Source organism: Oculina patagonica, chromosome 9 (assembly GCF_052425735.1).
Source record: "Oculina patagonica isolate OP01 chromosome 9, crgOcupat, whole genome shotgun sequence".
In the NCBI taxonomy this organism is placed as follows: Eukaryota; Metazoa; Cnidaria; class Anthozoa; order Scleractinia; family Oculinidae; genus Oculina; species Oculina patagonica.
Genome location: NC_135766.1, coordinates 23,492,624 through 23,519,552, shown reverse-complemented (window position 1 = coordinate 23,519,552; position 26,929 = coordinate 23,492,624). Strand labels below are relative to the sequence as shown.

The window sequence follows — 26,929 nt, the reverse complement described above, 5'->3', positions numbered from 1 at the left end:
TTCGGAATAGCGAATGCGGGTATATGAATGCGATATTGGTTGACCAAAAATTTAGTAGCTTAATGCAGGGACCAACTTCGTCCATATACTGAACCATTAGGAAGCTAGAAAATGCCATATATGTCACACATGGTGGGTCCAGACCTTAAACTAAGGAGGCCTTTTTTGTGTTAACACCCAAAAAAATTTAGCGGGGCAAGTCATTAAAAAATGTCTTTTACCAAAAATAATTAAGGAGGGCAGGCCCATTCCCTACATCCGCCACTGCTTCACGCTCTGAACAGTCTCAAAACGCGACAATGTATTTTTAAGACACAATGTTTATTTAAGCCCTGCTTTTTCGTTTTACCAAAATTTACTCTAGAAATGTCTACATACTTCAATAGCAGGCAGAAATATTGTAAAATGTTAAATAACAGTTCTGTAAAATGATTAATATGAATTAAAATCGATCAAACCCATCCACCTGGTTTTATATTCTACAAAATTTTACCCAAATTCTATCAAATTTCGTCTACAAATTTCTTTTCATTCTTTACCAGAATTCAACGGACGGATAAATATAAGTGATTCGAAACTCGATAAATATTGTTTAACGCGAATATATTATAAATAAGAAATGTAAAGAGAATAAATATAGAAACCCCGCCATCTTCATCTTCTTTGCCATCTTTTTTTTATCTTGCTAACACTTTCGAATTTGAGTTTATCTTGGGGGAAACTAGACCTGGTTTCCATTTTAGCTCTGTCTCGATGGGCCCACTAGGCCCGTATGCAGATTTTGCCTTTTACCTCCTTTTTAGCTAAGGACGACCAAAACTTAAATGAGTAGAAAACAGAGACTAAAAATAAAAGGGTGTTCCCTAATTGCGAAAAAACTGAGCATGCAAAATGAATGTATGATACTTAAATCTCTAGCAAGGGTAGATCCAGGATTTTTCTTAGGAGGGGTTGCACCATTAAGTAATGGCGTAACTGACTGGTGACGTTTTGTTTGGTAGAATACCAGTTGTATTAGAAAGCCGCAGGTCATCTCAGCGGGGAGGGGGGGTACACACCCCGGCACCCTCTCCCTAGTCCGCCCCTGTCTAGGCTCGATTAACGCTCAAATTCTTCTAACTTATGGTCAACATACATTTCCTACAGCAATAGTTGGGAGAATTTGTTTAAAATAGTGTCAATTTACAATTTGTCTTTGGTGTTCACTTCCTTAATCAGTCTCATGACATTTCCAGCGATTATATGGATACTGTTAAGCCGAGAGAATATTGATGTTGATCATTCCTAAATTAACTACATCTAACTTTTATACTGAACTGTTAGTTAAAGTTCTGGCGGACAAATAAGAATGGATAAAGAGGTGATAGTGTAAATCTATTAGACAGTGAAGTATTTAGTTCTAGGGGTATCGAATGGTATAGGCGAGCATGCGAGCACAGCGTTTTTCTTTGCGAGCACGAGCATTGACAAAAGTTAGTCATGGGAGACACAAGCACTTTTCAAAAAACTACCTCCACTAAAAACCGAGCATGAGAGCATTGGTAAAAATATGCGAGTACGACCAAACAAGCTCCCACTAAAATTTTTCGAGCATTTCGCAAGCCTATTTTTGCGAGCACTGCAAAATTTTGAGGGACTATTTGTGACTCCAAGTACTATTTGATGCACGTTCTTGCCTTTGCTTGGCGGGGCTGCCTCAGATGAATTAAACTTACAATAAACAACTTAAACTATATTATCCTTATTCACAAGGGGTGGGGAAAACAATGAAGTGTCTTTTTCGGTAAATCTTTGTATAAAAAAATCGGATTTCCGATTACTGGCCAATGAAAAAGACGCCCAAACATTCACGAGTAACCTGAAGTTTATGACGCCCGATATGGCGCCATCAAGTTGCGCGTGCTAAGCAACTTCTCTTTTGAAAACCACGGGCTCAAACAATTCTCAAAGAGTAAAAAAAAAGACACTTTCTTGATTCCCAGTTTCTATGAATCCCGACTTTGGAAATCGATTCTAGCAAGTGCATATTACCAAATCCTACAAAAATCAAACTACCAAATAGGCAAATACTAGCCTAGTCCAATGCTACCAAACCGCTTATTCATTTGTAGTCAAACTAAAAACTAAACGGATCTAAACAAATTATTTGAGTAACAAAGGACCTTCTTGAATGTCCCGTTTCACCGTCAGTTTATGCGCACTACAGAGAGGTGGCCAGGGGCACCCTACAAAGCGCTTGTTAAATTCGTGTTATCTTGGTTCATTTCCGGTTTCGGTGTAGGCTCTTTGTCTGGGCTGCTGGAGTCACTTTTGCCCATTTCCGGTTCCGGTGTGGGTTCTTTTCCTGGGCTGATGGAGTTGCCATGGTCCATTTCTGGTTCCAAGGTAGTGTCCTTGTCTTCAAGGCTGAAGGAGTCACCTTGGTCCGTTTCAGGTTCTGGTGTAGTTTCTGTGTCTTGGCTTGTGGAGTCACCTTGGTCCATTTCCTGTTCCGGTGTAGTTTCTGTGTCTTGGCTTATTGAGTCACCCTCGCCTGAATCCTGGTCCGTTTGCGGATTCCAGCTAACATTTGAAGGAAACAAAAAGTCAGTTATTCCTTGGCAACGAAGTTAAAAACTCTGCAAAACAAGCTGGCTACACAACAGAATATACTAAGAACTACAACTGCGTTTTCGCCTCGTTTCTCTCGTGTGGCGTGCGTTCGTGCGATACGACGTCCGATAGATCGTACGCCGTCGCGCGGTGTTTCAGTCCTTTTCGGGCGCCGTTTTTCGTTCAACGGAACTCGCGCATAAATACAATCGAATACAAATTGACGGTCTTGCGCGAAGTATACAGTCAACTCCCTCTAAGACGGACACTGTCGGGACCGACCCCAACTGTCCGTCTTATAGAGGTGTCCGCTTTATAGAGAGTCGAGGTAACGTGACACCAGAAATTTTGAGACGATAAAGCTAAACGGCTATGCACAACGAATACACGTCTGTTTTAGTCGCTTACGTTAGCAAAACCTATAAAGTGGAACAAAAATAATATCATAATATCAGAGATTTGACTTGTTTGTTAATAACAAACGGTGATACTGTAAGTAGAAAACTAAATCTACAAGTTTAAGCAGAGAAATAATGCGTTTACGCGATTGTTTTTGGTAAATTTGGTATTCTAAAGGCGCTGACCTGCTATGCTATATGTCGATAACAAGTTTTGAAGTATTATTCACGAAAACATAACTTTTAGTGCCCGTCCGTTGGCGGTTTCAAAGTGTCCGTCGTCCGTCTTAGAGAGGTGTCCGTCTTACAGAGAGTTTTTTTACAGTAAAATGACTGAAAAACGGCAGGGACCATAACCAGGTGTCCGTCTTATGGAGCTGTCCGTCTTATAGAGGTGTCCGTTAAGAGAGAGTTGACTGTACTAGTCAACGCGGCAAGTTGATGAAATTTTGTCGCGTTTCTGTTCATTGTTCTAGACACAATATCATTCACAAGAAGACTACAAGTAAAGTGAGGATTTCGATACCAGCACTAGTCTGTTTGCATTGTTACCTGTTTTAAGAACGCTCGCGCGTGCGTGCCGGGAATGATCGCTCAACGGATTTAATTATAAAGGACCATGTCACGGATTAATCAGATTTTTGAACAGCCAAAATATATATTTTTGTCGCATGAAACCTTGAAATGACAGTGATCCATTTTTATTAGAAATTGCTATATTAGAGCACTGTAACGGTTAACTAGCATTTTTGGCTGCTAAGGGCGCGGATGGAAACGGATTGCAATTTGAAAACGTTAGGCAGACGTTTTCAAAGTGATTCCGCGCGTCTTCAAAAAAAATCGATATTTATAGCCGTAGCTTGATTTCTATCCACAAATTAAGGTTATATCTTTCTTTAGATGTTTAAAGGTATTGTTTTTATGGGTTAAGTTGCCTTTCACTAATTTCAAAACAGTTTAGACCAAAAGTCTGCGAAATCTCCGTGACATAGTCCCTTTAAAGAGGCTCGTGGCCAGTTTCATCTTGTATACTCACATAGATTCATCCTGTGGCTCGCCAAACAGCTCATACAGCTCATCTTCACCCATCTCAAGAGTTGTTAAATCCGTCTGTACTTCCTGATCACACATTTCGACCGGCGGCTCCTCGGGCTCTTCTTCTTCTACTTCTTCTTCTTGGAATTGACCGTCCAACTCGGCATCTTGATCCAAGCCATCTCGTTCTTCCAAAGTGTTAACATCTCTTTCTTCTCCTTCATTGTCTTCAGGGATGACATCAATAGCCAGATGATCCTTCTTAGTAGGGGAATCGCCGAAAGCCTCGTTAACCTTCCCTGCAGAGTGACCACTGGTGAACCCTCTTTTCGCTTTGGCCACAGCACTACCAACATGAAACATTCCTACGCCGCGGTCTATCTCCCCAGGGCCAACAACGAACGCTTCATTCTGTTTTGCAGCAGGGTGCATAGCGAGTGCTTCTTCCTCTTTCGGTGCACGACGAATGGCGAAGGCGTCGTCGTCTTCGTCCGATGCACGTCGCATAGCGAAAGCCTTGTTGTCGTTTGCTGCAGGGTCATCGCCAAGCTCGTCAATGGAGAGCGAGAACATTTCCATTTTTTCACCTTGTTCTTCGTCCATCTCTTGCTCTTCGTCAACAAACCCGGTGTCTTCTTGCAAATCGTTGACTGGTAGAAGCAGGTTCTGAAGGCAGGCAAACGACCAATGAGGGTGTTTTATCCAGTCCCTGAGGAAGCGGAGTATGTATGATATGTACTCAACTGAAAAGAAATAAAAAATAAACGGGTTTCTAGTAAGACAAATATACAGTTCCGGAGAAACACAAAAAGAATGCTATTTTCTAAACGGTTTACTTGAATGACCCCTTAGTTGAATCAACCGTTTGGTCGGTCTGATCACAATAGTTTTTAGTCCTTTTTAAATAAATAAATAAATAAATAAATAAATAAATAAATAAATAAAAAAAGACGATTTTCTCTACATTTTTCAACAATCTAACACGCGAAATCCCTACCCTTTACATACCCCCCTACTCCCCACTCACTCCCTAGCCCCTCATCCGTCTGAAAGAAGCACCTCTTTCGGGATGGAGCGTTCGATTCCCTTACAGTCCGCTGAACGAAGTACCCCCTCCCCCGCGGACTCGTACTCAATCCACGGATCGCTATTGTCAAGCAGATGAGCGAGGAAAACAAAGAAATTCAACTACGAAATATTTTCTTGATGAACTGCTAAATTCTCAGAAATAACATTAAAAGAAATGAGAGATAACCAGTTAGATGGATTCATAACTCCCGAAACTTTGGATAGACTGGGAACAAGGTTTCGGCCCAAGGATTTCTGTCATCGTTTCGACAACTAACGCGAGCTGTGATTGGCTGATGGTTGCTACTGGAAACCATCGATCAGTCGTCACTCACCAGTTAGTCAAACAATTCAGAAGTTTCTGGAGAGCCCGATTATCTTAATGTTACTCCAGAAAGTAACGACTCAAGTTTTTGAAAAATAACAGATTGCAAGGACAAGACATCGGTTATTTTAAAGAGATTGTGTCACGACTAGGCCCCCGCTCCCTCCCCACTCCGCGTTCCCGGCGGCCGCTCCCACCATCCCCATCGTTCCGTCCGTCCGCCCTCCTCTCGGGCTCTTCCTCCTGTGTCTTCCTCGGCCCGCCCTTAAGGGAATGTTAGTTCTATTGGAAAGGCCGATTTCAAGAGAATTTCGAATTTCAACTATTCCTTAATTAATCTCTTATTTTCTCTTACCAATATACAATACATGCTTAAGGTACTTGAAAGAAATGACCCCCGGTAGTAGCAACCATCCGTAAGTACCCCTCCCCCACCAAAAAAAATAATGTTGACACCCTGAATGAAGCGATGGGAAAAGGCAACTACATCCGATCGATAGTGACAAGTGTCGTTTATATCGTCGGAACTTGAGCGTAACTTCTTTGTCATATTTTGAAATTGAGATTCAGTAAAAAAATTAACATCTTACCAATAAGTTGACCAATCACCAGAGTGTTTGCTCCAAGCACTGTTATCTTGAACATGACCGTGTCCATCAAGGGATCCTTGGATGGCTCTCTGTTCTCCGCGGGAATTCGACTCACGGCTCCAATTCCGAGGTTGATAAACGTGACTGCAAGCGACGTCACCATCATCTTGTTCTCGAAATGATCTTTAATGGGGACCCTGAAGGCGAAGAGCATTCCGTACAGACCAGCGAGGACGCACGTGACACCCACGTAAGCTCGGCTCTCTTGTCCAATGAGGATAAGGCCAGATGTCAGACTGATCTTACGGGCCATTTCAACCAGTTCCCAGTACCACGATTTCGAGGTATAGTTCTCAAAGAGGAAAGTCAAACCGAAGACCAATTCTTTGTTTCTGCTGGGTTGCGGGTTGGGTGTGCCGTCTTTTGTGGCCAATATGTATAGTCGCTCTCTCCAAAGGACAAGTATTGAAATCGCTGGAAGGGCAATGATGTAAAGGATGTTTATGTACGCTCCAATGAGCAGCAGGTGATAGCGTTTCCCGTGACACCGTATGCCGTAGTCAGCTTTCAGGTAGTCGTCACACAACGTTTCTTCTTTGTCACGGCAAAGTTCTCGGCAAGCGAGTGGCAGGACATTGGCTGTCTTGGAACATGTGCTCAGGTATGTCACAAAGAGAAAGAACAACAAATTCCTGAGGACAAGCTCTTTGGTGTGTGAGAGACGTTTGGCCTTTTCCTCCTCGTCCAGGCTGTGACTTGCTGAGACAATCAAGTATCGTACAAAGTAAATGAAGCCAAAGAAGGCGATTGCAGCAGCATTTAACCCCATGCTAGCAAACAAGCTTCCGAAGGCGTCCACATGAAGGCTGGAAAACATACAGTGGAGAGGCGCTATCTGAAGAATGTTCAGCTGCAGTATTTCTGAATACTGAGCAATATCTTCCAGGACATCGGGCCATCTGACGAACGCGAATGCTTCCAGTAAACCATAAGTGACCTGATAAAAGCCAATGATGATTTTAAGTCTGGCAAAAACGACATCGATCAGGGCTCGTCCTTGGGCTTTCTTGGTCTTCTGCTTTTTGCCGTACCAAGCCATAATGGCCACGATTATCAAGATGCATCCTAACAGGATGCCCAGCTGTATCGCCATCCATTTCTTGGTCGGGCATTCGCTGCAGGACTGTAGCTGCTTGTAGTACCCAAACTGGCAAATTCCGCAGACGGGACCCTCGTAGCCGGGTTTACATGGATTTACTAGAGAGGCGACACCACCTTGGCACGATTCTTCCCTTGGGCACTTTGTGGGCTTGGGCATTGGGAATGTGAAGTCCCTGAAGGTATTGTCAAAGGACGCCACAGGTTCTATAAGATTATGGGTGAAATTCTTGTACCGTTCTTTATGTGTGTCATTCTGCCATTCCCACCAGTAGCCGGGTTTAAGATCTAAAAAGTCAGTTTTTTCGCAGTCCAGCCCCTCGTGCTCTCCGCCACGTTTGCATTCCTCGCACTTCCCAAAGATGTGGGTGCGATAAAATCCTTCCAAGCAAGTACAGGCAATAAGTCCGGCTTGCTGGTTGGTGTTCGTTCCTAAAAGAGGGAAGAAGAGCTTGTAAGCATCCTTATTAGTAATCATTGTCATCATCGTGGTCATCATCATCATCATCATTATCATCATCATCATTATCATTATTTACAAGGAGACACAAGGAGATCGCGTGGGTTGGAATAACGCGTGGCACGCACGAGCTCCTTCTTTCAGGGTGTGTAAATGTTTTGTGACATTGATTAGTGTGCTCCTTACTAATTACTCACCTCGAGGACAAGCCCTGCAGTGTTTGTGCCGTGTTCCTGGGAAGATGTCTAATTTGACATAAGCGCCCACTGGACACTCCTGGCATTCCGTGGCTACAAAGGCCGCGCTGTCAGAGAGATAACCTCCTGCAAAAGATTACCGCAAAAACAATTCAGTTTGACTTGACGTATCTTAGACACTAAAGGAGTCTTGACAAGAATCCCAGCAATCTTGTTTCTAAAGCCGTGATCCTGTTGATCAGCACTATCCTTGACCGAAAATACGCGGGACCTGAGCTCCTCCGAGCGGTGGGTACAACGGTTTACAGAAGCGCGCTGAGTGCGCGTAGTTCCCGCTAAAAATGTCACTGCCAAATGTCTCAAACCTTTTTAAGTTTCTCCACTTTGAATCCAAAACTTGAAAATTACTGAACTTAAACATGTAACCAGCGCAAAGCACAATAAAACTTAACACTAAAACTAAAAAATGAAGAAATTATAATTAACGGTAGCATCCACAGAGTGGTTCTTCGTCCATTGTTCCCAGCTCGAATTGGAATTAAGAAGTGTTGATTTTTTGTTGAAGGAGGAAGACCGGAGAAAAACTCTCGGAGCAAGAACGAGAACCAACAACGCCACATATGACATCGAAGCCTGGATTCGAACCCGGAATACATTGGTGAGAGGCAAGCGCTTCTTATATCCACTGGGCCATTCCTGCCCCCTCTCCCCCCCCCCCCCCCTTAAAAAGGCTGATATGCGTTTACATACGAGACTCAAGCACTGGACTAGATGACGCGCGCGCTTGATTTTAACTTTCATCCGTTTTTTAAGAGTTACTGGGGGGGGGGGGGGGTTGAATTACCTGGGGGACATAGTTGGCACCCTTGAGTTCCAAGCGAATACGTTCCCTCTGGACATGGCGACAGGCTGTAATGATGCGTGAAATTTTCGTGATCATATCGATGTGCGGCCTGCTGGAATCCTAGCTCTAGGAATGCGATCACCATCGTCAATCTTGCTTTTTCGTAAATCTTTCCAGTGATACTGATCTCTTTAGTAGTAGAGGCGTTAGGATTCCTTAAAAGAAAATATCTCATCAGTTCCAATGTCGTTACCCTGGGTGCCAGAGGTCTTTCCATCCAACCTCGTTCCGCGGTTTCCTGTGTCGGTCATGTCCGAAGATAAGCTCAATTTCCGCCGTCTTCTCGAGTCCGGTCTTTGTTTCCCGAAAAGCGACTGGAAATCGAGTCTAGACCGAAGTGTATTCCGCCGGGATTCCGCCACGCGCAAGAAAAAACCTCTGGTACCCAGGTTACAATGTTGTCTCCTGCGCAGTCGATTTGGGCGCCAACAAAAAACCCTGCGTGACGTTATGTTGCACTGCGTGATCTGCGATGTCACGCAGCTCTCCTCTGAAACAAATCTGGAGTGGAGCCCCAAAAACTGACTGCGCGGGAAAGTCTTTACCACTGACAAAATACTTAATAAAATTTAGAACCTCGTTATTTTGACTTCCAACGGACCAGTCAAATATGGTTATGTTAAAGAGATTCTTAGTATTGGATCCTTGTATTTCAGAGGAAGTTGGGCAGTTTTTCTGAGCAAGAATATTTTATTCAACTTCAAGTTGCGCGAGATTTTTCTTGTTTTTTTTTTTTCCATAAATATTTCATATATTAGTGTCTCGTTTTACACGATATTTTTTCTCTGTTTCTCTGTGTTTGCTGTGCATCCCTTATAAAAAAAGAAATGACGACTAAGTTCTATTTTTCTGGCCAAAAAGCTGAAATACTGGCAATAACCAGGCAATCATCAAGGGGAGTTTTACTGCTGACTGCATTCATTTCAATCGAAATGCTCAGTAATATAGCGTTCTACTGCATATATCCCAACCCGACTCAAAAAGGTTGGTCTCTCGACAGGTCCTCTATTTTCTCTTAGTTCGTCGAGAGCATGCAAGCAAAATATAAATCAAGGGAAAGTGACAGAGCGCGAACGCTAGGGGTGGGGTGGGTAAAGAGAAAACAGAAAAAAACGATACGCTTGTGAACAGACGACAAAACGGAATCAGCTAGCTTGATAGCTTATTTTATGCTAGCTTGATATAGCTAGCTTGATACAAACTAGGCTTTGGTAGATTGTGCTAGCATAATTTTTGGCATAATTGGAGCTAAAAAGCATAATTTGTGAAACGAGCACTGCCACGGCATAATTAGCAATTTTTAGCACTTTTTGGAGCATAAATTCATAAAATGTAGTAAATATGGTGTACTTTCTACAGAAATAAATGAAATTTAGGTAGTTTGTTCTTGCAATGCGTGTTTTAGCTATACAATTGTGATTGTTAAGTCGTTGGAGGCATTTTACAAACGGTTTAGAGATGCGAGCAGCTAATTTGGACAGTTGACGGCCGTGATAAACTGCCATAAACACAAATAAATTTACAACAACAGTTTATTTAAAAAACATCATAATTTGGTGTCGTTATTGCGCACCTCTATGTATAGAATCTACGTCATTTTGTGAGCATAATTTCGGAAATCAGAAGCATAATTTGGGAATTCTGGCATAATTTTTGCATAATTTGGCAAAATTTTGAGCACTGCTAGTAGCATAATATGCCACTTTTAGGAGCACAATCTATAAAAGCCTAATACAAACCCAAGCATGCAAGCGACTTCGTTCCCAGTGCTTTTCCCTTGGTATTTTATTCTCGTGCCCATAGCCCTTTCGTTTTTCTTAGCCGGCTGAGCCTTGGCACGAGAAAACGAAGGGTTCTGGGGACAGAGAATTTCCAGTCCTAGATTCTAGGACTTCCGGTCTTCATGTATGCAGCCATGACGTTTCAAAAGAATGTATGAGAGTCGTTATGTTTTTGACTTACGTTTAGGAATTCTTTGTTCCAAACAGCCAATCAAAAAAATTCGAATTAATTCAAAAATCCTATGTCCCCAGAGCCCCCCGTTTTCTCGTGCCAAGCCGGCTAAGAGAAACGAAAGGGCTATGGGGACGAGAATGTTGGTATTTTGGAAAGAGCAGGAAAAACCCTGGGAACGAGGGTTTTTTTATTTATTTATTTATTTATTTATTAATTTATTTATTTATTTATTTATTTATTTATTTATTTATTTATTATGGGAACGAGGTTGGCATGCAAGTTGAAATTGGAATTTACAGTAGCACTTCCACGAAGTGGCTATTCGTCCACTGTTTTCAGATCGAATTGGAATTTAGAAATTAATGTTGGCAAGTAATGTCAAAGTAATGAGAAAACATCAGCTGATAACCAAATGGGATGGGAAATGATGTACGATTGAATTCTCCCAGCTGGTTCTAATATAAACGTGTATAGACATGTAGGGAGAATTTGTTTACTGACAGGTATATTTTACAGAGATCCCGGTTGGTGGCCTTAGTGTAGTATCGCAGGTACCCAATCAACTCATCATTCATGATCCTGAAAAAGACAAGAAAAAAAATTACAGTTTGTAATCAGCCCATCATCACGAATCAAGACGGGGGAAGGGGCTGACAAATCCTCCGATCCGTGCTATTTTTTGGCCAAATCCGTCAATCCGCCACTATTTTAGTTCAAATCCAAATTTGCATTACTTGATAACTTTGTGTATATATTGTATAGTCTCACTGCAACGGATAGTAGATGTTGTTTTTGCGACAATTACGTCAACATATCGGCAAAGATCTAGACCGACCAAAGTGGTCCGAACTTTGTTTAGTATCCACAGTCCGAGCCTCCTGACATAAATTTAAGAGTCGGGAATCCGCGCACAAATTCTCAGCTGATTCCTGATCCGCTGTATTTTCGAAATCCGTGACTCCGCTCAATGATTGTAATTTTTATAGTGATCATTTTGTAAATTTATCTTTAATTGTTTATATAATTGTATTGTAATTTGTTTATTAATAGATAATTAGCACTTTAAAGCCCCGTTAGGGAGTGTTAAAAAAAATTGTATTGTATTTGTAATGATATCGCCAAATCCACAATCCGTGTGGTCAAATCCGTCGATCTGCAAACCTATTCATCCCCCTCAATCAAAAGAAAATTTCAAAAAGTTAACCAACGGTTATTTGAGAGTTTCCGATTATTTTCGGAACATTTTCAAGCAATGACCAATCAACGAAAATTTCCGCAAAGATACGAAAATGTTTCGACCATATCCTAGGTCACCGGTTCTCCGATCCGTAGCATCTTCGGAAAAATTCGGAACATGCATGCTCGCAAATCGTCGGCCAAAAAAATGTCAATGTCGATAAACTTTCAGAACATTTAAGAAATTTTCAGAAATTGATCGGAAACGTTAAAATGACTAATTTTGGTGTTCGAGTCGCTTAAGTGTCTTGTAAACAAAGAAAAACAATGTGATAACTAGGAAATATATCAATGAGATAAGTTACATTTCATGAGAGTCTGACTGACGGAAGCCATGGAAGGAATAAAGATTAATTTCTGGAAGATTCGTCCGTATCATGTATCTGTAAGAAGAGAAAACATAAGCTGTATATATCATATATGTCTTAATATATCATTTCTTTGGCTAATAACATGCTAACCTTTGTCTGCAGAACAAGTAGATTAGCGTGGCAGATAGTTTAAGGCTGGTTCTCATATGATCGCCCCGATCGTCTCTGTCGCTTCTGTCGTTTGCAAAGTCTGAGGTGATTGGATCAAGCAAACGTTTTGAAGCGACAGAAGCGACAGCGACGATCGGGACGATCATATGAGAACCAGGCTTTAAACAACTGGGAGACGAGAGCGACGAAAAAAAGTCCCCAGCTCCGTCTCGCGCTTCGCTTTTTGCGCTGCTAATCCAACTGTTCTGCAAGTTTGCCTTGTTTGTCTTACCTAATGCACCTATCAATGGTTTGCCACCGACGGGAATTTGAAGTAAACCAAATTTTGCCAACCCACGGGAATTTGACATCGTAAGTTCTCCCAGGGTAGGGATTTTGACAAAGAGAGAGTGTGTCTTATTTTAGAGTTTGAGAGGCTTTAAACGTTTCTTAGAGTTTCATTAACTGCGTTTTCTAGCAGTCAGTTAGTGCCTTCCCTTCACGATTGAAGAAATTTAAAATAAAGCACGAGTCATCAAGTTGACTTATTGACTTAGTGACCAGGCTTCATACCGACCCTGTACACGGCTATGCTTTTTTAAAATTATAAAATCCGGCAATTCGATCCCACTCCCTACTCGCTTCCGTCATTATTTTCTCGCCTTTTACTTTCTTTTTGCTTCAATTTTGCGCCATCCAGTCCCTTCCCGTTGCAATGTTTTTAAGAGTAAACTAAATACTGTATTACAGCCAACGATTACAGACAATATTAATATAAGGCATGATGAAATTTCGAGGCAGATAAGAACCGACAAAACCAGATATCGATGGAAAAAGCCAAAAATTAATAAATACATTACCAAATATTATACAATAGTACACAAAGCATACCCTAATTCAGAACAAAAAAAAAAAGCCAAACTCTTTCCCTATTTCGGACTAATGCGACTCTCAAACCACATGCTTCTGCCCCACACCCAACACTAGGCATAAATAGATTGTGCTCGGCAACTTTTGAGCAACTTTTTGTAGTACCAGCAACCTAGGGCAACTTTTGCCTCCTTGGCAACTTTTGAGCAACAAATTGATATAAAACCGATCCAAACCATAAAATTAAAAGGTCGTTTCATTTCGAAAGATTTTTTTAAAACTGGTTTTATCAAAACTTATTTTATTAAAACTGATGATATACAAAAATATGAGAATAACATAACACTTGCTTTACGCCCACGGAATCTGGACAGCGGCTATCTAACGGGCACTTAAATCCAGCGGTTATTTCCTTCAACATAGAGCCTCAGTCACTTATCGGGCATCGCAATCAGAAAAAAATTTCAGACGAGGAAAATGGAAATAATTCAGACATTGACTCCAGTGTGGTTGCAATAGACGCTGGGGCAACTCTTAGTAAACCTGCAAGTGCTTCAATTTCTAGAAAACGCAAAATTCACTCTAGAGAGCAAGCAACTTTTCTAAATTTTGGTGGCAACTTTTTGATATTTGAGCAACTTTAGAGCAACTTTTGGGTATATTGTGAAGCAACTTTTTCTGAATTTACTAGCACAATCTATTCATGCCTACCCAACACCCAATGCACCCCGACTTCCCCAAAACCTTTTATCTTTGGTGGTAGAAGAGTGCTTTCATGCACCACTGCGCCATCCCTGCTCACGTAACTGTCATCATTGGCAAGTTTGCCAATAAAATAAAGCCATCATTTCCACACGGCCTTTAGCGCGTGGTTCTGCTTAACATTAATAAAAGGATTTTCGATTGAGTGTCAAAACCAAAACCAAGTAACCACTCTGGCTGGACACAAAGGAGGAAGAGGGAAAGACAATCCAGTGAACCAATCAAAACTCGAAGCTTTTACAGGCATGAGTGGCGCGAGTTTTTAAACCAAAGAGCGGTTTTCACTTGAGCGTCGAAAGTATTTTGCGTTTGCTTTGGTTTTGCCTTTCTACGCTTTGTGACTGGTTAAAAAAAAACCCGCGCCACTTTCTCAACCAATCAGAAATAAAACCAAAACCAACCGTGACTTGTTCGCGCACGTTTTCCCGCGCTTCGCACCGACTACATGGTTTAATTCGAGTTTTAATTGGTTCACTGGACTGTTTACGTCTTTTGTGACGGGTCACGGTGATTATTTTATTTGGTTTTGGTTTTACGACACTCGATTGAAAACCGCTCTAATAATGCAAAACCAATGCAAACGCGCATAACTCTCGACGGTCAATTGAATACCGCTCTAGTAGTTTTGCTTACATTATTAATCCCTCAGGCGGCAAGTCATCACCCAAACTAATGGCGTTCTTCTCGATTGCCTGAACTTCATTATCGTTTAACACTCTGAAATAGAAAAAGTGGCCCAAACTAATGAACAATATCTTATTTCGAGCTTCCTTCTGAGTTAGTTTCAAAACGATTCCAAGTGAGAATCCAATCAAATTACAGTGTGATAATATTATAGTGTAAATAAAGATGCAAGTAAAATTCATTTTCATCCAAAAGGTTTTAGTGCACCAGTACTCCTTTTGAAAGGAAGGTAGTGACTATCTGGCAGTTTAGCAGCCTGTATTTCAAAGTTAACTGAATTGTCAACATCCAGTTGGTTTTTTCTTCCGTAAATTGTAGGTACGACAGATTCGAGGAAAAAAACGCAATAGACGACAAGACCAAATACTGGCTTTAATAATATAAAGGGAAGCCTCGAGCCATGCGGCCTATACTGCCGGAGCTTATCCCGGTTTCCGTAGCATTAAGCGGCTAGGAATATTTCTACTCCCCCCTGAATGGAATGCTAGTCCATCGCAGGGTACCCCCCTCCAGCATTATGTCGCCGGTACCCATTTATACACCTGGGTGGAGAGAGGCGCCATGAGAGTAAAGTGTCTTGCCCAAGAACACAACACGGTGACCCCGGCCAGGGCTTGAACCTGGGCCGCTCGATCTGGAGTCCGGTGCACTAACCATTGGGCCATCGCGCCTACCAATTTATCCATTCTGATTGGCTAAGAACACGTCAATTTATCCCAAACCAGTGCAAAAGGTGTAATTAGCACTGCAAAAAGTGTAATTGGCAGTACAAAACGGTGTAATTGAAAGTAATTGACAGTTACGGCGGCCTCGTGAAAAATACATATTGAACAAACAAAATGGCGGACGAAAGTGAGACAAAATTTAAACTTTATAACGCAATTTTAAATAAAAGACTTGAAAACGACGCAAAATAAAGAAGTACAACAAACATTACTCACTGTCGAGAAGTGTAAAAGACGAGAAGATATCAAAAAGGCAAAGAGGACAAGACATAAACTCGCAATTATTTAATAATGACCCATCAAAATCTAATTCTTAGGAAAGTGCTAGAAACTTTCGCTACTCACAGGATCTCAAGTTTCTGGCGATTATTTTTAAAGGCCTCTTCCGGAATAATTCCAATGTAGTTGTTGCTTAATAACCTGGAGTTAAACCACTCAAAATGTGATTACTCTCTAACCTTATGATCAATAATTTATGTTTCCTTACAATATAATGGTACATAAGTCAAGGTACGTAACCAATGACGAGAAGGAAAACATTAACCAACTAGCTGAGCTGGGGAATACTGTCTTGCAGCTGGTACCACCAAATTTTTGAATTGTTTTCATTAAAAGGGAGTTGTCTTATTAGTTGAAATCCCTCTTTTTCGAAAATTGAGACGATCTAAGTAAGGGATTAGCCTCAACCAGATCTAGAGAAGCACATGTTATCGAGTTTCCATTATTACGTCGGCCTCTTTATACAATGGAATCCATTAGATCTCTTTTTAAAGTGATTATAGATATGAACTGGAAAAAAGTTAAAATTGAATTAACACTCATTGAATAGTAAAATCCCAGCTACGTACGCAGCGAACAAAGCGGCTTTTTGTGACATCATAGACCGTAGACTTATCAGGAGCAATTTCTGTTAGGCAGTTTAAATCTTAGCTACCTCGACCCCAGGCCTTGTTTGTTGGTCGTGCATGGTACGCAAGTAGTCTTGGGGCCCATCGAACCACGCGCTGCCCGTTTTCCTGCTCTTTCATAGCGCCTGGGGAAGGAGCAGGCTTTCTAGTTGTTTTCAAGCCCTATTTTATTACCGTCTTGAGTCCTTATTTGATAACTTTGATTCATTTTTAACCAGTTTTAAATTTGTAACAGGGAATAAATCTTTAATATAAACTTACAGGTATTTGAGATTGACGGCGTGACCAAATGTGTTATTTGTTATCGCTGGGATCCGGTTGTGCTGCAAAAATCTACAAATTTGAAATAAAAATCTCAATTTTTAACATTACTTTAAACTCTAAATAGCAAATGAAAACAAAACAGAGTAAATTTTGCATTATAACTCCTCGGATGTTAGCAAAATGATAATATACTTTTTTGACCCCCTCTCTAAGGGGGGGGGGGGGGGGTTGAGAGCCAATGTGAACATACTCTGAAACAAATTCTACACTGTAAATCAACAAAACGTGGTTAAAAATCCCAACTGGAAGAAGGCTGACCAGTTGGCTATTCACAAACGTAGCCGGGGAGTTAAACCAGGGGATACCAAGACCTACGACCTCAGAGTTTCAAGTCCCGCCACCAGCCACTCGGCCACGCTGCCTCCTAAAATAGGACTGCTCTTTGTAGACTGTCCACAGCCTCTCGATTTTTCAACGCAAAAAAGCGAGCGCGAAGCGCGAGCGCGCGGGGAGAGGGGGTCCGATTAAATTGAAAGGTCAAGAGGCGGAGTTGTAAATTACAAGGCGATGACAAGGGGAGGAGTCTAATAGTTCTACTTTTATTCAAAGATGTCTACAGCCTCTCTATTTTTCTTTGGCTCGCTTCCCGCCCCCCTCTCCCCGTTGCGTTGAAAAATCGAGAGGCTGTGGACAGTCTAGCTCTTTGCTACAATGCTAGTCCTCTGAAGCCGAACATTCTCCACCTTCCCTTTCGCGCCTCTGAGGTGAGGAGGAGGGCAAACTCCAAGGGAACTGATTCTCCCAGAAGCAATGGTCAAGAAAAGACAAAACAAGCATAACCACGAGCAATATTATTTTTCCTGATACTTACAAATACTGCAGACTTTTCACACAACAAAACAAAGTGTCTGTCAAGTTGTCAATGTGGTTGTACGAAAGGTCTCTGCAAAAAATGACGATAAATTTACGTTGAAATTCAAAAGCTCCTCGAATTAAGAGATCATTAATTAAAATATTTATAGGCCTGAGATGTTTCTCCAGTTTTAAATACTGACGAAAATATAACTTTAACAGCCTTGCGCTTGACTGAAAGCAAACAAAATTATCAAGAGTCTCGTTTGCGTGATTCCAGGCCTCGTTTGCATGCTTTCTTGTGCGGGAGATTACGTAACGAATGGCGTTTTTTAAAATCTCAGCCCACGGTTTGTCGTTTGTAATTCTTCTTATTCTGCCGCAATTTTACCATTCTTATAGACCGAATGCATAAATGGCTGCCAATTTAAAATTCTTTTGTATGCATTTAAATTAGCCTGACTAACCTCGCTCTAAAGCAAAAATTCTTTTGAATTATCAACTCAAAAACGAGGTTAGTCAGGCTAATTTAAATGCATACAAAAGAATTTTAAATTGGCAGCCATTTATGCATTCGGTCTATTACTTTTGATTTATCTTTATCTCTTTGCTGTTTGTCAATAATATTTAGCTATTATTTACATCGACGCAAACCTAGTAAATTAGTTTTGATAAAAACTACTTCTAATGCACGCACAGTGTTATCACGCTTTACGAATGACCAAGTTTTGGGGGCATACTCTTTCAAATCCTGCTGTTGTGTCTTGGAAGAATCGCAAAAATAATTAATTTTGCTTCAGTCCCAATTCACGTATTGTCATTTCATATCGGCGTGTTAGGTGGAAGGTAATTCGTACATGGAAGATCAACTTTGTCAATTTTTACACTTTTTTGACAAAAAATGCAGCAATATCCCCTAAATAGTGCGCCTTAAACAGCGACAGTAACTTACTTTAACTGCAAATGTGACCTACAGGTATTGCAGATTTTTAAGATTCAAGAACAAGTTGGCGTGAGGCTTCTTCATTCTGTTGTGAGACAGCGACCTGAAGGAAAATGTGACAGCTTAAGTAACATGAACTGATCAATTTCTAGTTTCCCCTTACAATGACACTACATTGTAAAGCAGACACTTGAGGAGAATAAAGAAAACTGATCAACTTGATGTTGCGTTGATGAACGCTGGGAAATGGGATTTCCCTCCCCCCCCCCCCCCCCCCCCCCCCCCCCCCCCCCCCCCCCCCCCCCCCCCCCCCCCCCCCCCCCCCCCCCCCCCCCCCCCCCCACACACACACACACACACACCTCCCTTCAGGACCCTCTCTATAAGATTGCCGACAATAGATCTAGAAAAAATGTGGTAGAGTTGTTAAACAGCTAAAAATAAGGTAGCCGTAGCAATCATAAACTTATAAATGATTGTACCAAGCTCTCTGCTGATTCTTTGACTGGTTATTCTTTTACCAACGGTCGCAAAGAAACGAAACACCAATCAAATTTTGTAAAAATAGCCATGTCCTTTTTTTTGTACAAAACAGGATACATATCACATAAGACCTGGGGCATCAAACTCACAGGTAAGTTAGATTTGTAAGAGCGGAAAACACATCAGGATGGATGGTTTCAATGATGTTTGAGCTCAGATTTCTGCAAATGGAAAAAAAAGATTGATGTAAATATAATGCTAAATCGAAGAAATGTTTGCTTTACGTACGTAAACACAGCTCAAGAAAAACGCATAACCGTTTCAAGAAAATGTTGAGAAAACAGCTGGGATGGGAAAAAACGTTTCCCTGTTTAGTACTTGAAAAATAGACATAGGCAACAGCCATGCCAAACTATAATTTATCGAACAAACTGGTAGTCCAGTACCTGAACTCTCTCTTAAGGGCGCATTAAGGGCGCATGGAAGAGGAAGTTCAGGGACTGTATTAATAGACTGGTAAATTGACTTACTTTACGCAGGCAGACTGTAGTATATAGGAATACAATCGAGACTCAAATGAAGCAACTATTATGTGACAAAAAAATATTTTTGAATGAATTGCTATTTTAAGCAGGAAGTTAAAATGTCTGCCATTGTTTTAGCATTTAGTAAGAAAAGAACAGACCCTGTTTCGTTTTGCTGCACATGTACAGGTGTGGAGTCCTGGGACTAGTAAAGTTGTCACGTGACAAAATGCTGTGTACGATCGGGAAAGTTGAGTTCTTGCCATTGTGTGTGTTGTAGCTCGGAGTTTGCACACTATTTATGTACTAAATAGACCACAACAGGATTTGTAATTTGCAAAGGCGGCTGTTTGTCTAAACTAGCAATAATTTCAATAAGGCATCCCTTTTATCGCGCAAAGCAAACTATTTCCTCCCAGAAAACATGTTTAACTTCTATGTACTCACAAGCTGTTTAACTGTGGCAGATTTGAAAACAACCTCACTGGTATCGACGAGATAGCGTTCATAGATAAATCCCTAATGATAAATAAAACTTTTTTCAGGTCGGGTTTAATTTTAAGATTTAAAACAAATCTTTATATAGAGCAGTTTTCAACTGAGTATTGTAAAACCAAAACCAAAGTAATCACTCCGGTCAATCACAAAGGACAAAGACAATCCAGTGAACCATTCAAAACTCGAAGCAAATATACAAGGTAGCCGGAAAAAAGCGCGGGAAAACATGTGAGTGAGTGTCCAAAAAATTAAACGTTCGAAATAAAACGTCCGAAATTTTTTGCAAGTAATAAAGAGAGCACGTTCCCAGGTATTGTATAAAATGGTTCATCAGCAGAAGGGATTTGCGCAAAATTTGGGCTGGGAAATGGGATTTATACCACCCCACCCAAAAAAACTCGGCATAAATTTTGAGCTTCGAAAGCGTCAATTTGGTTAATTTTAGAATTATCGATTTTCTCGAAAACAAATCGATATTTAGCCAAACAAAGTACACTGTGATTTATTTCATATTAAGGCCTACCCATGGTAAGAGAATGAGCGAAATCCATTTAAGGACTCTTACCGGAAAATGTTTGACCGTAAGTAACATGTGCACTTAAGTGTTTGCTACTGAACTTAACATCCATTTAAATTGTATAAGCTTTGATGTATCGTAGTTATTGAAATACATTAACAAGCAGTTGTTTTGCAAATAAGTGTAACTCACAATTGCAGCAAGTTTGTCAGGCCGGTAAATAAATCCTCGTGCAAATCTCGGATGTTGCTTGACTTCAAAAACCTGCAAAAATATTAATGTAAACGGGCGTTGAATAAATTTGTAAAAATTTAAACTAACAAGAGAAATGTGTAAGCAGAAAAAAATCACTAAGACAAACAGGCGCACAGGCAGTAGACAGGCAAACAAACAAACTTAAAAGATAGGCACACAGGCAAGTAGACAGATCGACAGACAGACAAACAGACACAGAGATTAAGGAAGCTAGACAGACAAAAGGTAGGCACAAGAGCAGGTATAAGCCAGACTGATAGTTGGGAAGTTAGACAGACAAAAAGGTAAGCACACAGGGAGAAAGACAGACAGATCGATTGATTGATTGATTGATTGATTGATTGATTGATTGATTGATTGATTGATTGATTCTAATACCGGTAATTCCTTAAGTTTAAAAAACAGACAGACAGACAGACAGACAGGCAGACAGGCAGACAGACAGTTAGGAAGCTAGACAGACTAAAGAATGAGCACACAGGCAAGTAGACAGATCGACAGACAGACAAACAGACACAGAGATTAAGGAAGCTAGACAGACAAAAGGTAGGCACAAGAGCAGGCATAAGCCAGACTGATAGTTGGGAAGTTAGACAGACAAAAAGGTAAGCACACAGGGAGAAAGACAGACAGATCGATTGATTGATTGATTGATTGATTCTAATACCGGTAATTCCTTAAGTTTAAAAAACAGACAGACAGACAGACAGGCAGACAGACAGTTAGGAAGCTAGACAGACTAAAGAATGAGCACACAGGCAAGTGGACAAACATAGAAACAGAGAAACAGACACACGATTAGGAAGGTAGACAAATAGGAAGGCTGGTATGCCTGCACAAAGGCAGGTAGACAGTTAGACAGATGGATAGAAAGCCAGGAAGGCTTGCAGGTAGACAGACAGTCATCTAGGAAGCAAGACAGACAAAAAGATAGGCACACAGAGGGGTGGACAGACAGAGAGATAGGAAGGTTGACAAACAGAAAGGCTGGCACAGACAGACAGACAGTTAGGAAGTTGTAGAGAAAAAGGCAGATTGACAAACAAATAGACAGACATTCAGGAAGTTAAACAGGCCAGAAATGTAGAGATACCTGCACACAGGCAGGAGGACGGCCAGACAGGGTGACAAACTGACTCAATTGCTGTCTGACAGACAGAAAGACAGGTGAATAGATAGAGGAAATTTGGCACATACAAACGGCATGGACATAAATGTTTGCAAGACGTACAGATGCTCCAGATTAGTGAACCCAGAGAACATGTTGACAGGAAGATTGTTCAAGTTGCTTTTAGACAAATACCTGTAAGGAAAAAAAAGATTTTTTATCATCTTCAACATCCTACCCCACTTCTACGATAAGAACAATAATTCTTCTTACAATGTTGCTCAGTTCTAAGAATTCATTGGTACATCAATGCACGACGATAAACGTGTTCGATGATGACTTGTGCAATTCTCACCACTAGCTATAGACCATGACTGGATCCACGAAATTCACAATCATGGTTTCGTACTAGTTGCAGCAACCCAATGAGGGTGCGGGGACATGCCCCCTCTCCCCTCAGAAAAGTTAATAAACTAGGTTCTCTGAGATTTCCTGCATTATGGGGCATTTGTAACAAAAAATTATAGCAACGAATGACAGATTTTGAAATGTCAGGTTTACAGTTTACAAAAAAATCCAACACAAAAAGCCCCACCTCCAACCCCTTCCAAATCAAGGTATGTTTGGCTACTCTATATCAGTTGAATCAGGTAATGAGAAAAATAATGTCATAATTTAATAACCAAGAAAACCTTTTTAACAAAATAATCCGAAGGAACTTTTCGCTATGAAATGTCACAAACTAAAACGATTTTGTTTGGAAAGAAAAAAACTCACAGAACGTCAACAATTGACGGAGCACAATTCCTTATGTCGGCGGGTGACATCACATTGCTGCACGACAGCGTATTGCCCCACTGGGAATAATAATCAGAATACCATTCACCGTACCCTTGGGAACACAGTGGTCCACAATCTGTAATAGAAAAGGGAAAATAAATATGCTATTCAGGGAATTGTAATCCCTTTTGCTCATCGCTCTTAACAGACATAATAATGAACTGCAATGGCGGACTAAAAAACTTCATGTATGCTGTCAACGAAGTGTAACGTTTCAACGAATTCAAAACAAAAACGAAAACAAACCTCGAGTCTGCGCAGTACGGACTGGAAATCAGCTTTAAAGGGACTGTGTCACGGCTGAGTTAAGTTTATAATTATTAAGTTTGCAAACAAATTACCTCTATGGATCTAAATGACAAAACCATAGCTCATTACATCTAAATGTGTCTCGCGAGCGTTATAATTTAAAGTTACAAACAAGGGAGATTAACTTTGAAACTGTTCAACCTAACAGTATTTAAAAAACCCATATCGCCATCCGTTTCAATCTTTGTCCCTTATGGCCATCTGTACTTTCTTTTGTATTTGCTGTGTTATTAATTATAAAAATGTTCCTTCACTGTTTGAAGCGGTTATTTTTATATTTCACCGAATTTGATGGCCATATTTCCCATGCCCAAATTAGGCTAAAATCCGTGACACAGTTCCTTTAATCTCTGTCGCAAATAAAACAAACTCTCACCAGTGAATTTGACTGAAACTTCTTTCTTGTCCGATCCATGCGGGTTGGTTGCCTCACAAGCGTACTTTCCTTCTTTGTTTAGCTGAATCGTTGCACCATTTGATGTGTTAGTTTTAGCCATCATGGTGGAATTCCACATCACCTTGGTTTGTATTGGAGCGGTTCCAGTGACTGAACACGACAGTTTGTAGCCTTTTAACGTTCGCACAGGAGAAGCTGGTAACATAACCTTGGGTGCAACTAGTGAAATAAAAGTTAAGAAAACTAAACGATCAATTTTGGTAACATAAACAATCGTTTGCTGGTATCATCCCAGCCAGTTAATATTGGAATGATTTTTACTACCACAATCTTAAGGGCCCATTGACCGAATTTCTCTTCCAGTCAGTGACGTCAACCTTGCGAGAAAGCCATTCTCGCGCGAGCCCGGCAAATTTGAACAGTTAAAATGGCTCCGAAATTTGAAACATTTTAGGCTGTTGTTTCTTCGTGTTTCAAAAAATTACCAAACATAATTTCAAAAAATTACCAAAGAGAAAGCAGTTAAAGCCCATGAAATAACTCTGAAGTTTTCTTAGCAACGACTGGAAAATATCAGTTAATGGACCCATAACTTTAAATATCTTTAACGTAATTTCCTTAGATCCAAAGAAACAGGTTTATCATTACTGTGATGTACATTCATCGTTTCTCAATAGTGTTCACTAATTTTAACTTCTGTATCGAAATTGCAAGCTTTCATGAACTTTTAGCTACTTTTGCACGTGACCGTTGACGGCATAATTATACAGGATTTGATGAACTCGTCTAGTTCTCAACAATATTCTTTTATCCTTCCTTAATTCGCTTATCCTTTTTTATTCTTCTGCAGGTTTGGCCACACTCATTCTTAACGTTTCTTGTTCTAAAACATAATTTCCTTTAGAGATTTCCTTTAAAGCTTATAAGATCAGTTTGTATGCCACAAAGTCGTTATAAATAAGAATTAAAGAGGCTTCTCTCACCATTTAACGCAAGGCATCCGTCTTTGTCACTCCACATTAACATGAATAGAACAAACAACAACATTTTCATGTCGTATAAGTGTACTTTCGGCATGATCGCAAAAATACTGGTTCTCTACTTTGGAACCATCCGTTCTGTGGTAAGAGAAAGTCAAAAAGAATGTTACTGTATTTATTTTATTGCCTGTGAAATAGTACTCCTGCAATCCTGTGCTCTGTCTGGGATTCGAGCCACACAATTGCTATTTACATTCCTCAGTACTAGCGTTTAAGGGACCTCCAATTTACTAGTTCGATTCCCAGCTACCTACAATCTGTTTCTTCCCAATAAAGGCGTGGCTTCGAAACCCACTCCAGTGACCATGTTTAGTTTAGCTGATCAGCGAATCTGCACAGCCTCTTACGCTGTTAAAGGGGCTAGGTCACGGTAAAGTCATTTATTGGAAAAATCACGGCCACATAACAAACAAGGATGATTTTCGAGCAAAATTTCGCTCCCCTCCGTGCTAGTACTGAACTGGTTGTTTGTTTTTTCTCCTATATCAGAAATTAAGGCCCTCCCCATCTTCCCTTGTTGGTGATTTATGGCACACCCAGCTCTTGTAAGCCAATCCCTGTACAACACTTGGTTGTTCCGTGGAGACCAAATCGGCTTTATCGAGCGCAACATCTATACATGTTATTGTTCCAATACATACAAACATCACTTTTATTAACCTTCGGATTTAAAGAGAAGCTTATATGGCACAGTCAACTTTATGCTAACTGTTTTGCACGTCCATTTTAGAAAAGTGCCCAGTTTGTGTTAGCAAACTCTGTTTGTTGGAGTGATTCCCTCTCCTAAGAATGTTTCCGCTGTCTGCTGGTAACCCACATAGCTTCTTTGACGCAACAGCTTTGGCCTGATGGAGTTCGGCTTTTTCGGTGAAAAAGACACTCTCGAAGTTTCTCAACGCATTCCGGCTTCTTTTTCTCAAACACCAATCTGTTGTAATTTCTAGCTGCCTGGTTTCTCACTCCGTCCCTCTTCTTTTAGATTTATGGCAATCACATCCAACAGGTCAATCAATCGATCCAGATTCTTTCTATTTACGGGAACGTTCGGATTGGCCCAGCTCCGTTGGTATTAACTGCGCTGTTTGTCAAATTTTCTCTCCGATCTGCTCTGAGCTGCCCCATAGGCCTCGGCTGAATGGCCTAGACTCTGAATTGCTTTCAACACTTCTCCAGACAGGTAGTTCTTCAATTGCAATAACTTATATTCTGCTGTAGCTAGGGCCTTGTCACACGCACAAACTCTCACACAATACTCACAATACTCTCTTCAGCTCCATAAGACCGCTTATTTCCATTGAATACCGGAATTGAAACTGTAAAAACTGTACTTTCAACCGTAATTTAGAATTCGCCGAAATTTTCTCTCGTGTCTACATTAGACCATGTAAACATAAGTGTCATTTTATCTTGGCATACTAGACAAACTGTTCTGTGGTAAATGAGTCAGCTATTGTCACATTATGTGAGTTGAAAACCATTGCGTGAACAGCAGACAGCATTTTTAGCCCATCAGAGCGCGCGTTTTGCTGAGGGTAAGTTATAATTTTGTTTCCATTATTTGAAATTAATCTCAAGATGGTTAAATTTTTGGGCGCTGACTTTGCCGTTAACAGCAAAACAAATAGAAGAAACCCCTTCAGGCGTGCGTTTATCAAACCTCCCGAAGCCTTTTCGGGCCCGAAAAGCTTTACCGTTTGCAGAATGTTCACCTTACATCGATAGGGCTGGTTTTAGGCTTGAAACTACGCCGCCATACGATAGAAATTGAAGTTATAAAAAGACAGCTTTCGAGCCCGAAATGGCTTCCGGACGTTCTTTTCTAGTTTCGGTTGTTAATTTTAGGCATACAAGTGATCGATTCACCGTTTTTCTTAGTTTTAGCAATAAACTTTTTCCTTTCTCTTTTTCAATTATAAAACAATTTACCGACTCCCGCAGAACTGAAACCATAAATCATACTGAAATGGATATTCAATTATCACTATGCCAAAAAGTGTGGCTTCAAAATAGCCATTTTCAATTATTTTTCAGCATTTCCATCGGTTCTTTTGTAAGAAAGTAGCAATTGTCAAGTCTCTCGCAACGATAATTGTTTTGATGTCAGAATTTCAAGAACAGCCGTTAACATCTGGTAGACATTCAAAATTCGAGAGAGAAAAACTTTTCAGAAAATTTCCTCTCCCGACATCTTTTCGTTTTCGTTCCTTCTTTTGCTATTAGAAACTTTTTAGGCCAAATGAAGAATAACTGAATCATAAAATTCAAGATCAGTCACAGATAAAAAAATTTGAAAGCCAGCAGGAATTTTACTTAAGTTTACGGAGTGTGAGCTACGTATTTTTATTTTTGCTCACCGCGCCAAACAGGTTGTGTCCTCACAGAAACATTTTTGTTGGTTTGAAATTATTACCAAACTCTCTCAATTTCACTGTTTTTACATTTACTCTAATGACAACCAAGAGCTGTCGATATTATCGTAAAAAAGTACTTTAAAAAAGGAAAACAAGCTTTCTTACCTTTGCTTGGTCGTCGCACCCCTTTCGAAGCTTCGCGAAAGTGAAGTCGAATTT

At 40.6% G+C, this 26,929-nt stretch overlaps 1 protein-coding gene across 3 annotated transcripts; it reads right to left on the bottom strand.

Annotated features, from left to right (window-relative positions):
- Window positions 1-304: 304 nt before the first annotated feature.
- On the bottom strand, window positions 305-26,912 carry LOC144666874 (uncharacterized). 3 transcript variants are annotated; one of them, XM_078528293.1, is made up of 21 exons: window positions 26,876-26,912; window positions 24,303-24,437; window positions 23,299-23,538; window positions 22,551-22,689; window positions 21,897-21,968; window positions 20,603-20,674; window positions 19,843-19,914; window positions 19,021-19,092; window positions 18,420-18,491; window positions 17,465-17,536; window positions 16,591-16,662; window positions 15,767-15,841; window positions 14,646-14,729; window positions 12,225-12,302; window positions 11,185-11,262; window positions 8,668-8,882; window positions 7,824-7,949; window positions 6,009-7,598; window positions 4,027-4,768; window positions 1,318-2,562; window positions 305-1,249 (listed from the first exon to the last, which is right to left on the bottom strand). In XM_078528293.1, the coding sequence occupies exons 2-20, from the start codon at window positions 24,394-24,396 to the stop codon at window positions 2,226-2,228; spliced, it is 4,302 nt and encodes a 1,433-aa protein (XP_078384419.1). In that variant the 5' UTR covers window positions 24,397-24,437; window positions 26,876-26,912; the 3' UTR covers window positions 305-1,249; window positions 1,318-2,225. The 3 variants fall into 3 exon arrangements, with proteins under 3 accessions (XP_078384419.1, XP_078384420.1, XP_078384421.1); XM_078528294.1 differs by lacking the exon at window positions 21,897-21,968; XM_078528295.1 differs by lacking the exons at window positions 21,897-21,968; window positions 22,551-22,689; window positions 23,299-23,538; window positions 24,303-24,437; window positions 26,876-26,912 and adding an exon at window positions 21,759-21,775.
- Window positions 26,913-26,929: the final 17 nt, after the last annotated feature.

Excerpts from the sequence above, each read along its gene's own strand:
- LOC144666874 (XM_078528293.1), bottom strand. The coding sequence starts at position 24,396 with ATGCCGAAAGTACACTTATACGACATGAAAATGTTGTTGTTTGTTCTA. Across the intron at positions 19,915-20,602 it reads CTGACAAACTTGCTGCAATT|GGATTTATCTATGAACGCTA; the intron begins GTGAGTTACACT and ends ATTTATCATTAG. Across the intron at positions 17,537-18,419 it reads CTTAAAAATCTGCAATACCT|AGACCTTTCGTACAACCACA; the intron begins GTAGGTCACATT and ends CATTTTTTGCAG.